Here is a 20073-nt window from a genome sequence, read left to right as displayed (position 1 = left end):
GAGAATACCTAGGAGAAGGGCTCTGAGTGGGACTGAGCTTGGTTTGTTTATAGAACACAAATAATAGGGCTGGCCGAGTGGTTCAGTTGGTTAGGATCTCGCTCAAGAGTGCAAGCTTTAAGCAACAGTGGTTCAAGTCCCAGCTCGAGCTGAGCTGCCACTGAGCTGCCAACAGGTGGCAGGATGGCTCAGCTAAATAAAATAAAATAAAATAAAACACAAATAATAGAGAATCACAGAACTTTGGATGCACAGGGTATGAGAGTGTCTTTGAGTCATGAAGTCATTTACGACTAGATCTTTAAATAAGGAAACTAGATCAAGTCAATAAGAAATTAAGACTTGGACAGTGACACAGGGTCCCAGGCAGAGCTGGGACTAGCGCTCAGGGCTCTTGGCTGCCAGTCCAGGGCTCCCCGCACCCTGAATCCACCAAACTTCTTCCCCTGCCCTTTCTCCCATTTTTCTCCTTGGGGTTTGGCAGTTTCCCCAAGCCTTGGAGCCCAAAGGGCACTGACTTTACAATCCCAGCTCAGTTTCCTGCAGTGAGCCCCCAGTAACACCTAAAAAAAAACCCTGAGTGGTCACAAGGCTCTATGTGAGCCAGCCTCGGGCCGCCACTCTGACCACATTTCGTGCTCTCTCACTCACTGTGTTACAGCCACACCAGCCTCCTTACTATTTCTGGAACACGCCAAGCATCCTCCCACCTCTGAGCCTTTGCTCAGAATGTCTGTCCCCAGATTTCCCCCTAGCGCACTCACAAGGTTTGTCTTCACTCAGGTCCCTGTTCCAACACCACCTCCTCAGGGCGGCTCATCCTGACCATGGCTGCCAAGCGTGACATTGCCCGCCTCTCCCCCTCCTCTGATGCTACTTCATCTTTCCTTACTCATTGCTACTGCGCAGTATACTCTCCTGACCTATACTGTATATACTAGGCTACATAGTTACGTATTTATTTATTTATTTATTGCCTGTCTGTCCCACTAGAATGTAAGCTTCATAAGTGAAAGAACTTGTTTTATTCACTCTTCAAATAATGCATTATTGGCTCTCAAAAATCTTTGCTAAATGACGAGTGAGTGAGTGAGCAAAGAGCTTCAGAAGACCTTAGTTCTGGTCCCCTCTCTGCTGCTAACTCATAGAATGTCTTTGCACAAGTCAATTCCTCCGCTCTGTTTCAGTTTCTTTATTAGGCAAATAGACATACAATGTCTACCTTATGAAGTCATAAAGTGAAATGAGGTCCTAGATATGAAAGTACTGTACATTGGAATATAGTATACAAATACAAGATTTCCTTTTTAAGTTGAAGGCTTCCTGAATTGTAGTGAACTTGGCCACATGGGGAGGAAAGTTTCATTCCCAATAAAGAATGCTTCGTGGATTTACAATTGATCAGGTTTCACTGAGTAGAGATCTAGTCTGTGGTACTGGAAAGAGTACAGGACAAGGGGTGATCAGAATCCAGCCTCTTCCACAGACTCACTGGTGACACTGGCAGCCCACAGGAGCTTCCCCAGATGGACTTAGATTTCTCTCCTCTCGAAAGGGTGGAGAGCGGGGGTGATGGAGGAGACAACTCCCTCTTATGTTTGCTATTATGTTCCATCTCTGTTGTGTTATAATATCCCAGCCACCATTTATCGATTACTCAGTCTGCACCACGCACTTCACATGGGCCACCACATTGCTTTTTCTCCCCAACCTCCTAACCTCAATTATTCACAAGACAAGAAACCATCAGGTAACTTAGCCTAAAGTATAATAGTATCACTAAGGACTGTGAGTAGCAGAGCCAGCACTTCAACCCAGGCACGGCTGGCTCCTGAGCAACTGCTCTTAGCCGCTGTGCTAACTTTGTGCGCGAACTAAGTGATAACTGAGTTCCGAAGGAAGGGAGACACACTGTCTCTCCATTGAGTTGGTTCCACCTTGTGAAGCAGGGTGGGAAATCCTGTGATTCAGGAACAGGGCTAAATGGATTTATCCAGGCAGCATGTTCTGACTTCTTCCTCCTCCTCCTCCTCCTCCTCCTCCCTGCACAGGGTTTCATGGACATTGACTTAAACAAGTTCAAGGAGAGCGGAGCAAATGTGACAGGTTTCCAGCTGGTGAACTACACAGACACCATCCCAGCCAAGATCATGCAGCAGTGGAAGAACAACGACGCTCGAGACCACACCCGGGTGGACTGGAAGAGACCGAAGGTGAGGGGATGGGCAGCAGGCAGACAAGGACCAGACCGCCCCCATGCCTGCCCCAGGTTTCTTCACACTCTTACCTTTAGAGAAGGATAGACTTTCTACGAGGAATGAGCTAAGGGGAATACATCCACAAAGATGGAGGGTACAACAGTCACACAATCCAGAGTGACAATGGTTTTAACAAGGTCAATATTTTGTTTTCCTCTAGTATAAACAAAAATCCAGAAGTCAGCAATCCAGGACTTGTACAATGGCTCCACAGTCATCAAATACTCAGGAATCTTCTATCTTCTTGTTCTACTTTCCTCAGCACGTGGACGCTACCTTATAGCCCAAAATGGCTGCTGAAGCTTCATCTATTAACTCAGGATTCTACCCAGGAGGAAGGGGAAAATAAAGAGCACAACTACTTCCTTTAAGACCCCTTTTCAGAAGTCACACACAAATCATCCACTCACATGCTACTAGCCACATCTTAGAAACCTAGTCCCAGCTAGCTACAGGGGAAGCTGGAAAAAAATGGTGTCTCTATTCTGAGCAGGGCCGCCATTTTGCACAACTCTAGGGGGATGCCACTTGCTTTCATTTCTTTGTGGATTGAGCCTATACTTGAGTTGTGCAGACAGCTGGCCCTTATTCTGGTCAGCCATGTATCCACCTGAAATTAAAGGAAATCTAACTAAGCAACATCAAACACTTCTCTGCCTCAGAGAATCAACTCCCAATTACCATGCAGCCTCTCTGCTGCTCACTTTCCAGCAATGCAGCTCTAAATTTTGCAGCCCAAATCTATTTTGTTTGCTAGTTGATAATGGTTTAGAATAAGGATAGCAGGTAATTCTTCATCCCCATGTCAAATCCAATAGCTTGGCCGTGGCTGTATGGAGCACTGCACTGAGGAGGCTTCTGAGGCCAGATTTGTTTATCTGGGCCAAACAGTGAATCCTTTGCAACTCTCTCTTGTCACTAGGTCCATTTCTTTGTGTGATGAGATGTGTCTCATTTAAATGAGATGTGTCTCATTCCTGCTTTTGCTCACACTGACTTAGCAATTCAAAATGAAGACTTATTTGAATATGATTTGAAGCAAACAAAATGACAAATGTGCTTTAATGCAATGAGAAAGCCACATAGCAGCTAATTACTATGTAAATACCCCACCCAGTTTTCAAAGGATTGGAGCAGATTTTCAAATGTGAGAGAATCGAAGTTGAAAATTGGAAAAATACTTATACATTGATTCTATAACTCTCTACTATGAACTTCACCGGTGCCAGAGAACATACCACGCATTAGGGACAAATTAATGAAGACAGCAGGCGTGAGTTCCAAAGCCAGGAAATATTTCCCTGGATTGTGATCCTGGCTTGGTTTCATTAGCATCTTAGCCCCCTTATAGATAAGAGGGGGGGAAATTGAGAGTTATTATGAATAAGCACAAGGGGAAAGTTTGCAGAATGTAGAGCTGCAACTTGGGTGCACCACATGTGGAAATAATTAAGTGCTCACTATTCTTGGATTATTATTTTTTTTCTTGTACTGTCACAAGAATGATAAACAGTTCCTCTTAGTTCTCAATTGCTGACTGTAACACACGGAAAACCGACGTCTCACAGACTATAACAGATGATACAGATGTGCTGAATTTAAGCTATACATTTTTCCCCCAATTGAGCCAACATTTTAAAATGGCAAGACAGCACACAAAAATCTAGCATTCTGGCTTCTGTTCCAAAGTCACAAGCAGCACTATTGAATTCACAGTTCAGGAGGGCAATATTGGCTAGTGAGGTGGAGCAGCGGCCCCCATCCAAGGGGCAGGCACTTCCTGGTTCACCAGCGCCCCCCACACACACCTCCCACTTTCCCTGCTGTACCTGGCCCACTGCAGGCATTCTCATCACCAGGAAGCACCTTCCCAGGTACAGCTCCCACCTGCCTCGCTGTCAGCGTTCTCTGACACCTAACTGTCTCTATTCCTCTCTCCAGTACACCTCTGCGCTCACGTACGATGGGGTGAAGGTGATGGCTGAGGCTTTCCAGAGCCTGCGGAGGCAGAGAATCGATATATCCCGCCGGGGGAATGCTGGGGACTGCCTGGCTAATCCAGCTGTGCCCTGGGGCCAGGGGATCGATATCCAGAGAGCTCTGCAGCAGGTGAGGCCAGCAATGGCTGCCCAGCTTATGGGAGCCTCATGGGGATTTCAGCATCAGTTTCATGTAGAATGTGGCTATTTAAAAGAAAAGGTAGACTAAAAAAAATTTTTTTTTAATAAATTAATTAATTAAAAAAAAAAAGGTAGAGCATGCCCGAAGTTTGGACAACTGCATTGTGTGTGTGGCTCTTGGCATACATGGAAGCTCATGGACAAATTAAAACAAAGAAACAATAAAAATAGTATGGAACAATCATTCCTGATAGTGTAAAAGCCATATTTTCTGCTTAGGGAATATGCTGAAAAAGGGAAGCTGGTGATTCTGTATTTGGAAAGAAGACTTAAAATACACAGGGATGAAACTGAACCTTTCTAGTGGTCTCCTAGGGACTCTCCCCTGTTGCCCTGGTTTTCTGGATTTCTTCATTACCTTTGCTCTCTGTGCGCATGTCATGAGGGAGACCTGAAGATGTCTCTCGGTCCTTGTGATCCTGTTTTCTTGCTCCTCAGCATGGTAATCATTAATTTTGTTAGCACTTAAGAAGAGTTAAAGAGCAGGGACAGGAAATGGTCACGCCCACTCCAGCCAACTGGCAATGAAAGGGTTCTGAGGCTGACTCCAGGTCCAGCAGGGATGAACAGAGACATCCAATTAGTAACATGTCTGCTGTGGAAGCAGGATGAGAAGATGATACAGGGGGGCTGTATATTTAACATCCCTGCTTTACAAGATTCTGGGGACTTGCCCTCAGCTCTATCAGTCTCAGAGCTCCTAGAAGTCTCTTTTAGTCTCTAGAAGTCTCTAGAAGTACCTCCAGCCCAGGCCGTGATTCTCAAACTGCAGGTGGATAGCACCCTCTGATGCCTCTGAGGCCTCCTGATAGACAGGCTGTATTTCCAAAGGGGGACTGGGCAAAGAGGGCATGCTTCCTGCAGAGGAACGTCTAAGTGTCAGGCACAGTGGCAAGATATGTTGGTGCAAATGCCCCCAGCATCCAGCCTCCCCACCCAGTGGAGTTGCCTGGATAAGACCAGCTCTACTTTTAAGACTACATTCAACAGAAGGTGAATTTGGGCTCCCAGGGGAGGAAAGGAGCATTTTTGAATGAGGGAGAAAAGTAGAGCAAAATGTACAACTATCCCTGTTTTTTTTGCAACCACACATGCACAGCTCTAGCAATGTTCACAACCTGGAGAAAGAGACAAGAAAGGCGCATCACCAGCTGTTCCTCCGCTCAGAGGAAGTGCCTTTACGTGGAGGATAATTTGAGTTCTGTCCTTTGGAATGGAGCAGCAGCCCGGTGACTACAGGAGGGACAGGCTAAGGGACCCACCAGCGTTTCTAGGCACCCCACGTCTCTAGGCAGGGTGGCCCCGAATCGTTTCGCAGCAATAGCAGACACCAGGCAGCTCCCGAATGATTGCCAAAGGTGCAGCGCCCGCCTTCCGGCTTATTTAAAATGCTCTTCCAGACTCCACAGTCGAGACAGGTTCTATTTGCAATGTGAGACTGGTTTCAGAAGGTCCCAGGCACTTGCCCTGAGCTTCACAACCCTTTCAACCCCCTTGCCTCTCCCACCTTAATGACATCCTGGGAGGATATTCTGACGCCACCATGACAGTGAAGAAGCCTGGGAGGCGCCGTGGGTGGCAGGAAGGGCTCTGAACCAGGAGGCAAGCGAGCTGGTTTCCAAGTCCAGCTGGGTCCCTGCATATCTGGCTGACCTTGAAATTTTCATTCAGACCTCCTACAGACTTTCCTTATTCATGAGAAGGAGGAAGTGGGAGAGATGACTCCTGCATCTCAACTGGCTCTAAGAATTCTAAGCATCTGCTTTTTTTTCTTAAAGTCTAACCCATGTCCCTCTGGTTATAATGTATACTCATTCTTCTGCTTTGGCTTTGGTGGGGTTTTTGAGGAGGCAGTTATCTTAGTCAAAAGAATAATGACATCTTTCTTACATTGTCTTGGAGTCAAGACACATGTGCCTGCCTCTCCAGGAGCCGATCAGCTGCTCCCCGAGAGCATGCCCTGGCCTGGGCCAAGCACTGGGGACAATTAAGACAAGGCAAGAGCTGCCCTCAAGCAACTCCCTTCAGCCTCTATTAGGGGGAGGGAATGGGGGAGCTAGTCACAAAAACTAAAACAAAAACAAACCCAACATTCTGACCCTAAGATCAGCTTTCCAAACTGATTTCTTTTCAAAATCTTTCTTGAGCACCTAGAATCACAAGAATTTATTGCTGAAAGGTCTTAGCGATAAAGGACACCCATTTTCCCTTACTTTATAGCCAACCCAGAAGGGGTTGTGATTCATTCAGGGTCATGCAGCAGCTCAGAAGCAGAGGCTGGACCAGACCCCCATCCAGGGCTCCTCCTCCAGATCCAAGTCTACTATCCTATGGCCCAGGGCCTTTGCTCATACACCTTGACCTCTGGGACCTCCCACATAAATACAATCATGGCCACTATCCATCCATTTGGTCTTCTAGACCCATTGTTTGAAAGAGCCACACCACTAGAGAGCAACTCTGTGCCCACAACAGGCTGGGTAAATCCCAGTGACATTCAGTCCTTAGAACCCAGGGTTGGGGGCTCAGGTCTCTGCTTCCCTGTCCACTGGCCTTTGGGTTGCACAATGGAAAGGGACCTTTGGTTTAGCTTGTAGTAGGGCTGGGATGTCTGTGAGTTAGGTCTTGAGGCCCCAGCACCACCTACCAAGAGGACTAGCACACTGGGGAGTCAAATTCTAAAAACAATGTTAATACCGGCTGTGATGTGTTAAGGGCTTACTATGTATAAGGCTCTGAATATGTTTGATCTCATTAAATCCTCAATATAGCACTCTGAGGTAGCTAACTTTATTAATTGTGCTCTATAAATGGAGAAATTGAGCTTCAATGATGTAAATAAACTTCCCAAAATTATATAGCTAGTTAGTGGCAACACTGGGACTCCCACCCACGTCGACTTGCTACCTCACTCTGTGCATATAACTGCTGTGCTCTGAAGCCTGGAAGGGCCAGCCCAGGGACGACACAAGCGCTGTGGTCCAGCTAGCAAAAGTACTGGCCTTCAGTAATATCCACCCCTCACCCCGCTATAATTTCCCCAGCAGCAGAGTGGAGATAATCAGCTGCCTGCCTGGCCCCTGCCTGATACCCAGAGGGCCGTTCAGAATAGTAATACGCTCACACCCTAGAAGCCCTCAGTGCTCCAAAAAGGTGAAGGCATTAGGGCCCCCATATGTGGGCTTCTGGCTGGCAGAGAAGACCCAGTTCCCCAAATCAGGGTCAGCATTTGGGGGTCATAGGTCCTTTGAAGATATGATTTTAAAAAGGCTTTGAACTTTTTCTTTCCCAGAAAAATGCACACATGTACATACATATATATTTGCATGACCGGGGGGGGGGGGGCATAGACGCTCCTGGAAGTTTATCCCAGTACCTCAGGTAAAGAGCATGTGCCCTAAAATAGTGAGCCTCCCTCTCAGTTTGCCATCTGTCAGCCAATGATGAAGCATATCGAAGGGAAGGTATGCCTAGCACTTTGGTAGATAAGGTCTGCGATGGGGTCAGCAGTGGGGGTGTAAGATGGTCCCCGCCTTTCAGAACCCAATTTTGAAGGAAAGGCAAGCTCCTGAGAAAGAATAGCTATAAAGGTATGGATGAAGGGCTGAAAAACAGCCTGGCTCTCCATGCTCTGGACGGTCAGAGCAGAATGCCATGACTAAGGAATGTGGGCGTCAGTAGGGCTTCCTGTAGGAAGAAGACTAGGGCTTTTAAAAGGGCGGCCATATAATTTATCATTCAAACTGGGGTGCCTAACAGTGAGAGGAAAAGCTATTATCAACTATTCCAGAATGAGAGATATAGACTGGAACTATCCCAAGCAAACTGAAATTAAAGGAAGGCTGACGGTAACTGTGAACAAAGAGTGGATCTGGCTTTGGAGGGTCTGGGTGAGGGTCTAGCAGGAGACTAGAGTAAGTGTAGGAGCAAGGACTGCGGGCACCACGCAGGATGGGAGCTAACTGTGGCTCCATCAAACACTATCTGGGTGACCTGGGACTATCTGCTCAACTTCTCTGGCATTGGCTTCCTCATCTACTAAATGGACATAATCCTCCTAGTACGGCTTCCCTCACTGGCTTGTCATAGGCTTGGGATGGGCGGGGTGGGGGTGGGGGGTTAAGTGGAAGCTCAGATGGGTCCTGAGATTTGCCTTGGTAAGAAGAATAACAAGAAGAGGCCACAGGGACCTAGCCCATCTGCTACGACTGCCCATACCCAGTACTCATTCAAGGGGAGAGGCCAACAGAAGGCATTTCCCCGAAGGAATCCCTGGTCCGCAGCTCTGCTGCCTCCCTAGGGAAGGGGTGGAGGAGTCATCAGTGTTGATGGCTCAAGTGGTAGAAGCAATAACCAGGCAGGAAAGAAGTTATGCTTTAGCATCCCCCAGATGGCAAACTCTGAGCTGCACCCAATACCATTTACAGGAAACCAAAAGTTAATTCTCCATCTCTCACAGAAGGAGTTGGCAGGCACATGGGCAGTGACGGCAGTTCCAGGAGGCAGGATCTAAGGGGAAACTCCAGGTCCCCATCGGCCTCACCCCTATCACTCCAGGGGACAGGTGACAGGGGGACGAGAGCCCAGAGGCTCCGCCCTGGGAGATAGGACAGCAGTCCCCAGATGTGCCGAAAGCACGTTTCTGAGAAGATTCTTCCTCTAACTATGAGTCCTCTCCATCCACATAAACAGTTTAAGGCTGAGCCATTGATTTGACCTTTCCTTCCTCTGCCATCATAGAAGGGTTGTTCTAGAATATCTCTTTTCCCATACTTTGATTTACCTCCAAAAGTATGTAAGGCCTGCTTCCCCAACTAGATGGTCAGAGCTTTCACCTGTCCTGGGCTTTTCAGGACTTACAATGAATCCTGCACCCAAGAGCCATAAGCTCTGAATCTCAGTAACCCTATCTGTAAAATGGGAAAAATACCTCTGCTCTCGCTACTCACTAGATTTCTGTAAACATCAAATTAGCAGCTTGTGCTGGCCGAGCGGCATGTTGGTTAAGAGCTGGCTTGGGATGCCAGCTCCGAGCAGCAGGGCCCCGGTTCGGATCCCACATGAGGGCCCGTGACACTGGCCTCTACAGCTAAGATGGTGAACAACAGCTCAACCTGGAGCTGGGCTGCCGTGAGTCACCGGTGACGGCGTAGGCTGCAGCCCCTGCTGCAGTGGATTGCCATAGGCTACCGTGTGTGGCCAGCAGCCGGTGGAGCTGCCAGGAGTCGCTGTGAGTGGCCGTCCAGAAGCCGGCGACTGATCTTCCTCACCCAGGAAGAGCGCAATGATAATACCAACATGGGCCAGTGAAGCAAGGTCCTCCACAACTAGACTGAAGAACAAAAGGATAGCAACTTGTCTGTTCCCTTCCCACAATTCCCCAAAAATTTTAAAAATTTTTTAAGATTTTTAAAATCTTAAAAAAAAAATAAAATTAGCAGCTTGTGGTAAAAACACTGTGATCATGCAAGGAGCCCTCAGGTCACTAGAATTTCACTGATAATGATTTTTTTGGAAACATAAAAAAGGCATATAAAAGTGATAGTGACAAGACCCTTGTTTCTGCTGAAAACAGCCCTCTGCTCTGAGACAACTTACTAGCCCCAAGCCTTCAATTGTTAAGTCTTATTTTCCATACCCCTTAGCCACCCTGTACAGCACAGTAGTTGTCATCATCATCATCATCATTTAAATAACAAATGCCATGCATTGAACATTTATGTCCCAGACAATATGCCAAGCATTTCTATTCTTTGAGGAGTAAACAACGAAACAAATAGGCTCGGTGATTTGCTCATGGAGACCTAGTTGGGAATTAACACAGCACGGCCTGGGAAAGGTGACAGTAGTCGTCACGGAGAACACACTACGTTGCACATTTCTGTGTCAGCCCTTCAGAGTCTAGCACAGTGGTAATGTCCCATTTGAGAGGCCACTTGGTATCTTAAGTGAAGATACCAGAGCATATCAGAAGCTCTGGACTTCAGGCTTGCCTCTGACACATAATAAGCCATAAATCTTGAGCAAATCAGTTTCTCTCCTAGAGTTTTGGTTTCTCCCGTGTAAGTGAAGATTGTAATCTCTAAATGGCACACCTCAGGGAGATCCTGTTAATGAGGTAAAGTAATATAAGCAGGAAAGTGCTTCATAAACAGAGAACACTTGGAAAAGTGGTGGTAATGTTAATATCACTGTTAGTTACAATAATAACAGCTGGCCTCTGTTGAATACTCACAATGGGCCAAACATTAATCATAAAATATCTCATTTAATCCTTAAAATCACCTTAAGACATAATTAACTCTCGCTGGTCACATTACACAAGTGAGAAGGCTGTGTGCAATTTGCCATACTAATGTGCCATTCTGATAACCAGTATCATGCTTGAGACCAGGGCCAAAAAGTCAATATGCCCGTTGGATTACTGATGAGGCTTCTTTCTGTTTGGGCAGTTCAGTCTATTATCCAGTCATCTGCACATCTATCCCAGCCTGGCTGTCCAAATGAGTCACATAAGTTGGTAATTAGAAACCCTACCTTGAACCTGAACAAATGGGAAAGCTAAGATGGGCAAGACATGACCGAAGTGAGAAGAAGGCGAAGCTGCTGACGGACTGAAATTGCTCCCTTTTTCCTATTCTTTGTAGCAGAGTCTGGGCTTTGTTTTCTGTCTGAAAAACAAAGCCAGCCTAGACTTTTCCAGAGTGAGGATTTCTCCAGATTTCACCTAAGAGAGTGAAGAGCTTGTGTGTAATTTGTTCAACACTCTGGGCCTGTCACGGCCTCCCCACTGAGACTTCAAACCAGAAGGTGATGAGAGGGTCAGTGTTAGCCTCAGAGCAGTCTCTGTCTCTCTCTCTCTCTCTCTCTCTCTCTCTCTCTCTCTCTCTCTCTCACACACACACACACACACACACACACACACACACACACAGCTATTCTTATACCTTCTGAAGGCAGAGGAGATGCTCACTGTCAGGAAAAGATAAAACCCTGCAAGTCTTCGTTTTAAGCTTTTTGCAGAGGGGGAAATAAACAGTGCTGACTTATAGGGCCAGGTCCATATTGGCTACAGGGAGAGGTTCATCTCACTGGCCTTCAGCCACACTGATACAAGTTCACATGGTCAGTCACCATTAGAGAATGTGGTTTCAGGTACTTGAGCCAATGATACACTGCTAGACTCACCCCCAATTTGAGGGTGGACTTGGGTGAGATTTATTGGTCATCTCCAGAGCAGCAGGCTCAGCCTTAAAGGTCTTGGCTCACCCATGATGACCACTTGACCTTCAATATGACTTCAAGATATGAGGCCATGGAAGTTTGATCTGGCTCATTTGTGGAGAAGAAATCCCATGCAGCATATTTTGGAGTTCCCATACAAATTTTATCTTAACCAGCTGGGACCTGTTTAAAGCCCTGCCTGCTCTGTCTTAACATAAAGGGTTATCTCGGGGGCTTTTAAGTTTTCACAGCACTTTCACATGTGCTGTGTCATTTAAGGTTGATGGGGCAGGAACTTTGGAAACTCGAGGCTTAGAGAGGTGAATCGCCCAAGGTCACTTGGGTGTTCAGAGGAAAGCTGGGGTAAACTTCATGTCTCCCAATTCCATGTCTTTAGATTCCCAGGTACTTTATTCCCTGGCTTCACAAAGGAAGTAAGAAACCACAGTCAAGCATAGCCCAAGGCATCAATCGTAAGGCTGGCTCCTGGTCCTGGGTCTTCTCCTGACTTACCAGGGATGGCACACCAGCCCCTTTCCTTAGCAGGCCACCTTTAGTCTCTTCATCTGAAGGTGTGTGAGGAGTGGTGGTGCCCATGGTGGTGGTCACGATGGGGTGTTTGATCGGGGATGGTACAGAGATTTCTTATTAGGACCTACTGTGACCCATTGTTATTGTTTGCCTAAAGCAATGGGTGAAAAAGGTTTTCAGGATGAATCTCAGTTTAGTAGGAAAGAGAACGGTGCGCTAATAGCGATACCATCTACAGTCAAGGGTGTAGAGTTTTTCAGCATCGATGCTGCTCCAAAACCTCATCCCATGTAACATTCTCGGGTTCTGGATTTTTCACTTGAGCAGAAAAAGCAAACAAACATGAAGGGCAACTCCTGAGTTCATTGTTCACCACGTGGCTTTGTTTTCCAGGTGCGGTTTGAAGGCTTGACAGGAAACGTGCAGTTTAATGAGAAAGGGCGCCGGACCAACTACACCCTCCATGTGATTGAGATGAAGCATGATGGCATCCGGAAGGTAAAGTCCCCTTTGCTCCCATCGCACAGGGAGGAGAGGGCTGAGCAGAGGCTCGGGCCAGAGCTAAGGGCCGGAGCTAAGGGCCTTGGAAGCCCAACTTTTCCTGGACTGGATCTCAGGCAATGAGGATTCCAGGCTCAGCTCTGCCCCTAAACCAGCTGGGTCTTTGGGCACGTGAGTTCTTTTCTCTGAGAATCGATTCATGCATCTGCAAAATGGAGATAAAAATCTCTACCTTTGTCTCGGGATGCTTGTGAAGATCCAAGGGATAGGAAATTACTTTGAAAATATAAAGTAATAGATGTGTGTAAAATGCTACTGCTGTTCCCGAGGGATTCTGAAGAACTTGAGAATGATGATGATTGAGGAAGTTAGCCATCCTGTCCTAATCCACACGTGGTCACATCCACTCCATTTTCATACACAAGTAGGAATGAAAACTATATGTGCATGTGCATCTATGTAATATATAATATATATGGATATTATAATTTTTAGAATACATTCAAATCCTTGGAAAAAGCACTCAGAATTTTATCAGACCCCATGTGCCCTGACCTCCACCAATGTCTCTGACCTTGATCCTTGATACTCCCTTCCTTTCTCCACTCCAGTCATTTGGATCAATTTTCACTTCCTTGAATACACCATATTCTTTTTCCCCTTAGAGCCTTCATACACATCCCCTCTGCCTAGGCCTCCCTCCATTCCATCCCCTTCTTTTGCCCGGCCAGGGTTTAAGATTCTGCTTTACTCTTTACTAGGCACGTGGCCTTAAATAAGTTATTTGGCCTCCCGGGACCTCAGTTACATCATCTCCAAAAGGGGGATAATACCCCTTACCTCCCGGGGGTGTTGTCAGAGTTAAATGAAACAATGTCTGCTACCCCCAATTGCCTACAGGGAGGGGTTCCCAAAAGTAGCACCTAGCGTCTGATGGACATTCAGCCCATGTTTTGTTTGTTTGTTTGTTTCAACTCCATTCTTTAGGCCACAGGAATTTTTTTTTTTTTTTGTCAGCTTTGAGTTTGAGTGAGTCAGGCTGTGCAAGCCCATGGAGTAGATAAACCAACAAACAGAAATAACAGAGTAACCTTAAAATCCACAAGCAAATGGTTGTGCTTTATTTTTCAGACCCCGAGGCTGTTTTTCAGCTTACTTTCCAATGACTACATTCGTTCTTAGAATGTGGGCTTAAGCATCCTTTGTTTACAGGAAATCTGACTCTCAGAAAATCAATTTTTCCACATCTGTGGCTTCAGGCCTTTTCCTCCATCAGCCTCCTAGCAAAGTAATTTCTCAGATGCAAGGGTGACCTAGTTGTGCTGGCTTCGGTGAACATTATGTGGCCTCGCTTGATGGAGGTAATAAAGAGGAGCTGCTGCTTCTTCATACAGGGCCATGGGAATACTTTCCTGACCATCAGGCCTTATCCTGTCCGTGGATGCACCAACACACCCTCGAGGTATCTGGGCCCAATTTGACATCCCACTGAAATGTGTATGCTCTAAGCATCTACCCAGCATATGTTTAGGAGCTTCAAATGCCAGGACTGCACTGATTCCACTGAAGCTAACACCTCAGGAAATTCAGAGATTCCATTTCCCTGTGGGGTACTGATGTATGGAGATCTCTATCCAAACAAAATACCTTGTCAAATGCAGGTGGGATCACAAATTCCGATAAAGGGCTGCCAAGGGAGAAGGGCAGGTTAAATTCTCCAAGGTCTTTCATAAAGAGACCAGCGCTGTTGATTTAACCATCCTTGCCATCACCATTGGTCCTGTAGCTATTTTTGGACCAGATTGAAGGCCTCTACTTCTCATTTCAAGTTGACTTGAGTCCCCCTGTCCTGCCCCGAGTTTGTTATCCCTAGTTCTGACCCTGTGTATAGCTAGAAAGGAAAGAAGACTGAAGTGACACAAAGTCCTGCTGATGTCAAAAGTAATTTAAAGTCCCAAAGAATTCACAGCCCTTCATTCCATACGTCCTTTGGAAGTTTTTCTTTAAATCCTTGGTATCCAACTTTGGACATACCACATCCTGTTAGAGCTCTAAGAGACAGCTTCAACCCAGCCACTTGTCTGTTTCCACTGCCGATCCCAGAGCCCAACCCACCACCACAGCTGCCTAGACTCATTCAGGAGCCTCCTTACCAGCCTCTAGTCCTGCTGTCCATAAACTTACCCCTCTTCCAGGGCATCTGACTTTTTTCCACCACGAAGCTGGGATAATAATTTTCAAATATCCACTAGGTTATATTGCTCCTCTGCTTTAAGCATTTTACCAACTTCCTATTGTAAAATCTAACATAACACCTTACCTTGGCCTTCAGAAGCCTAGATGCTGCTTCCCTGTGACATCACTCTTGCTCTTTCTCTAGCTCATTGCTCCACAGCTATCCTGGCTCCCTTCTGTCCCCTCACCTGGCACTCCCTATTGCTATATTTCCATAGGCTGTGTGTCTCCTTGTCCTTCAGATCTCAGCTCACGTGAAGTCACTTTGGAGAGACCTTCTCTGACCAAGCTATCTAAAGCAGCCCCCACCTACCCGGCACAGTCGCATTATTCCATTTTGTTTTCTTCATGGTGCTTATTTCTTCTGATATATTCTTATCAGTTCAGTGCTCTAGATGGCATTGGCAAACTCAGCCTGCAGGCCAATTCAGCCCACTGTTTCTATACAGCCCATGAGCTAATGGTTTTCCATTTTTAAATGGTTGAAATAAATCAAAAGGTGACTATTCCATGACATGCGAACATTAGATGAAATTAAAATTTCAGTGTCCATAAATAAAGCTTTTTTGGAACACAGCCACACTCATTTGTTTATTTATTATTTGTGGCTGCCTCTGCACCACAGAGATGAGTAGTTGCAACAGAGACTGTATAGCCCACGAAGCCAGCCATATTTACTGCCTGCTCTTTACAGGTAAAGTTTGCCAACCCCTGGTTTAGATGTGTGTATGTATTCTCTTGCCCCCTTCTCCACTTCCTGGCTACTAAAAAGTCTAAAAGCAGAATTAAAATGTCTGAAAGACCTCTCTAAAAGCAGGGACCATAGGTATGTTATTTATTATGTCCCCAATGGCTACAATATATTGACAGATAGTGAGCACATGCAAATAAGTGGTCATTTATTAAATTAGTGTCGCAGTTTATTGAATGTTGCTGGGCAACCAGGAAGCATACTACTCTGACCCCTATTTCCATAGATCTGCCTGCAAGCAAGATACCAAAATGCTGAAGAAGTTGAAAGAACACCTCCAGCAGAACAAAGTCACACATGAACTTATTAAGTTGAAATTCTTTAAGTGTGTAGTTAAGATAACCCTAGATGCAGTAACAGATAAACTCTGAAATCTCTGCAGTTGAATGCAATAGAAGTTTAATTCTTGTTCACCTGGCCTCTGGTTTAGGACCAAGGGCTCTGATGAAAAGACTCAGACTTACGGAGGCTCCACTGTCTGCTTAGATCTTTCTGGCTATCGATATCCAGCTAATAAATGAAGAAGAAGCAAGGTGGAAATTGTGCTGGAGATCTGGGGGAGTCAGGCTAGGAAAGATGTGTATCACTTCTACTGCATTCCACTGACCAAAAGCCAATCACCTGGCCCACCAAGACACAAGGCAGGCTGGGAAATTTAATTGTTGGCTAAGCAGCCACTTCCACGAACACCTCTATGCCATGGAAGGCGACCAAGAATCTTGGTGGTCATCTAGTTGTCTTTGCCACAATAGGCAACTTATTTTTAAAAATTGATTACAATGGACTCACTTTTGGAGGTCAGAGACTGTGGCTTCAAAGGCATCCTACAGATATAAATGTGTAAATGTGATTTAATGACTGTGTGAGGTAGATCAATTGAATTTACTATTCTATGATCATCTCCTTTTTAGACTTTATTCATTTAAAAAAATATCTGATCTATCATCTAGACTCATTTCCTAAATTCAAAGAATCTTTAGAAGTAGTTGGAAAAACAGGAGATCAAAAATTATAACTGGCCCCAGGAGATGAACTCTCACTATCAGAATTGTTTAAATCCTCTCCTGAACGGTGGACCCCAATCTTGACCAAACTACTGGCTCTGATTTACTTTCAGACAGAATCAAAGTTTCTGCATAGCTTCAGTAGAGAATGAAAGTGCTGTACAATAGCCCAACCTGTTTCTCTAAGAAAGGGAAATTTGCTCTCTCGTCTCCAAAGTGCAGTGTCTCTTCAAAAACCTTTGTCAGCTTTCTTGTTATCAAACTGTGGGACCCGATTTCTCAGCTTGCTAGCTGACATGAGGTGTAAGCTGGGTGTTGGCATTACTCTGCTCTTCTGACTGGTGATATTATTTTATTTCCCTACAAAAAGGGTTAGGAATAAAATAAGATTGTTTACAACATTTAGCTTTTGATATCAAAGGAGCTATATATAAAAGAAGCTATACAATCATTTTTATAGATCCTAATTTAACTCCAGTGCTTTGATACTAGCTTTGAAGGATTGCTTTCCTTAAAAATTAAAGTCTTTTTCTAAGCCATCTAAAACTGGTCTATCTATACAGATTTATCTTGTTCCCCCACCCCCATCTTTTATCAAACTAACTTGAGACTTTAGAGCAGTGTTTTGTGGTTTGGGGACCACTTACCCTATGACTTTCTGAATGTAGAGAGGGCTATACTGTCAGATGAGTTTGAGAAATGCTCCACAACATATACTTCTTGTGGAGATTGATAATGTTCAATAACCAATTGAAATTGAAGTATCTTGCAGCATAGAGGCCTGTTAGCCTCCAACTAAACATTATGCTACTGAATATCAATTTTTCGTTTACTGACAATATGAACCATGCACTATGCTCATTGTTGTACATGCATTAACTCATTTAGTCTTCACAGCAGCCTTGTGAGACAAGTACTATTGCATCCATTCTACAGAGCAGGAACTGAGGCCCCCTGAGGTCAATAACTGGCCCAAGGTCATAGTTAGTGATTAGGAAAGTCTGCCTTTTAAACCAGGTCTGTCTAACGCCAGAGACCAGTCTCTTGACCATCAAGTCCCACTTCTTAAAATAATACCTATTAACATAATGTAAATTTTAAAGAAATTAGTTTCATATCAAAGGAGACAACTTCCTCTATACTGATGGTTGTACAGTTTGAGTAGGAACAGCTAAACCTGTGACTAATTGTGGAGAGAAGTAAGGAAGAAAGGGAGAGAGGGGAGGAAGAAGAAAGAGGAGGGGAAAGGGAAGGGAATGAAAACACCTTAGCATCATCAATGGGGGGGGGGATATTGACAATTATATTTGCCAGACTTTCTCCCAAGTTTGTAGTAATTATATTAAATAACCTTACCTTGAGATCTATGACCTGGCTACTATGCCCTGCCACTCACCAATCTGCTTTATAATCTAATAAATTAGATAATTTGATCCCCACAAACCTCAGTTTTCTCATCTATAAAACAGAGGAAATAACCCCAAGCCTGCCTGTGCTACATGAATAGTGTAAGGAGCAAAAGGGTTAAATGTTGTAAAAGCACTTTGGAATTTTTTTAAACTTGCATCATGATATACTACAATAATGGTTTGTTTTATACATTTATTTTTCAGCCAGAGGCCTCCTTGTAAAAACGAACTCATAAGGGGAATCCCATTAAGTGAAACAGATAAAAAGCAGAGCTAACTATCGAAACAGGGATGAGAACCCCAGAGCTTCCCCCTTATCCCTGACCTCTCACCCACCTCCCGTGACAGTGGTGAAGGGATCCACAGAGACACCCTAGAGTTCCATGTAGCATTGGCCCAGCAAAGAGAGGGATGCGAGACTGCATCGTGTTCCTGAGCAAGTCCCCTGGTCTCTGAGCCTCTGTTTCCCTCTCTGTAAAAGGACCTCTTCCAGGTCTGACACTCCGGAAATCTAAGCTTCTGGTTCTGGTGTCATTAGAGAGAAATGCCTCCTTTCATACTGACTCAAAGCGCCCCGCACAGGCAACATCATGCTCATGCTGACACTGAAGATAAATCTTAATCCAGTGAGACAGGCTTCAGTGATCCTGAGAGACAGGCTCCCCCTTCAGGCCTCTGAACTGTCTTAGTACCAATAGGGCCCACTGTCTCCATGTTGGATGCACTCATTCTCTCAACAAACACCCCCTGAGCAGCTTCTTGGTGAAGGAATGTGCTACACTAAGAAAGGGGTTCCTAGAATGAATAAATCTCCAGCTTTGTGCCCGAGGAGCCTGCAGTATCCCCGAGAGAGAGGGACAGGCCTGCCAACAGCTGGACCACAGGGACCAGTGGGAACCAACAGGAACCATGAAGGGTTGGCTGGTCCCATGCTGGAGCTTGGTGGAGCCTGGCCCTGCCGTCAGCCTTCCTGCTCAGAGCCTGGCTCCTGACTTTCCTGTAGCCTTGGGAACGTTACTTCACTTCTCTGCATCTCAATTTCTCCATGCTTAAAATGGAACGATAATCACTTCATAGGTTTTTGTGAGGATGAAAGGAGTTAAAAACATAAAAAGCACTTAGAAGAGTGCCTAAAACACAAGCATTCAATAAATGTTAACTCATGTGATTTCCAGCCCAGGGCCAAGTCCTCTCTTACCAAGAACAGCTAGTGGTAAAACGCTGCATGTGGAGACAGGCTGCCAAGGCTCCAGGCCAAGCTCAGCCACTTTCCCGTTGCATCACCTTGGGCAACTTAACGAACGCCCCTAAGCCAGATGGAATGGCACCAAAACTATGAAACGCATAGCCTCTGAAGCAAGAATATAATCAATTTAGGCAATTATTATTATTGTCAATGGCAGTGATCTTGCAGGGAGAATTGATCATTTCCAACTGAGGGGACTGAGAACGACATCAGGGTGAAGGTGACTCTTGGCATGTAAGCCGGGGCTGAGTTCTGGCTGTTGGGAGACCTGCCCATCCCTCTGCATATGCACCTCCAGTGCTCCTTCCTTTCTGCCCTTTACAACAAAATACAAGTGTCTAAAGACTTGTAGGGACAGAGACAGAGATAGGCGCGCGTGTGTGTGTGTGTGTGTGTGTGTGTGTGTGTGTGTGTGTGTGCATTAGCCATGCCATTTTGCTCTTCTCAAACCTTCCATGATTCCTTGTTGCCTTCAGGATCATTTATGCTGTTTAGCCTGGCCTTCAAATCCCTCTGTTAACTAGACCCCAGTGCCCACGGCCCTCTTAGATTGGCCCTATCGCCCACCCAGGATCCACTGAACTTACATATCTAGGCAGACTGCTGCCTTCACATCTCAGCTCATATTCTCCCTGCTCTAAAAGGCTTGCGCCCAACCCACTCATCCCTCTTGACCTCACGCCTTGCCTCTTCCTGATGCCTCTTTCCCAGCATTTGATTTCTGCTTCTCTGAG

The 20073-nt window shown here is 45.6% G+C and overlaps 1 protein-coding gene across 3 annotated transcripts in view; it reads left to right on the top strand.

Annotated features, from left to right (window-relative positions):
- GRIA1 (glutamate ionotropic receptor AMPA type subunit 1) overlaps positions 1–20073 on the top strand; it is a 286291-nt gene that overhangs the window by 171245 nt on the left and 94973 nt on the right. For all 3 annotated transcript variants that reach the window (XM_019657747.1, XM_019657746.1, XM_019657745.1), the window contains exons 6-8: positions 2052–2213; positions 4200–4367; positions 12587–12691. In XM_019657747.1, coding sequence (XP_019513292.1) covers positions 2052–2213; positions 4200–4367; positions 12587–12691 — 435 coding nt within the window. The remainder of the gene's footprint in view (positions 1–2051; positions 2214–4199; positions 4368–12586; positions 12692–20073) is intronic.

Source organism: Hipposideros armiger, unplaced genomic scaffold, assembly GCF_001890085.2.
Source record: "Hipposideros armiger isolate ML-2016 unplaced genomic scaffold, ASM189008v1 scaffold_279, whole genome shotgun sequence".
NCBI classification, from domain to species: domain Eukaryota; kingdom Metazoa; phylum Chordata; class Mammalia; order Chiroptera; family Hipposideridae; genus Hipposideros; species Hipposideros armiger.
This window is presented reverse-complemented; position numbering and strand designations above follow the sequence as displayed.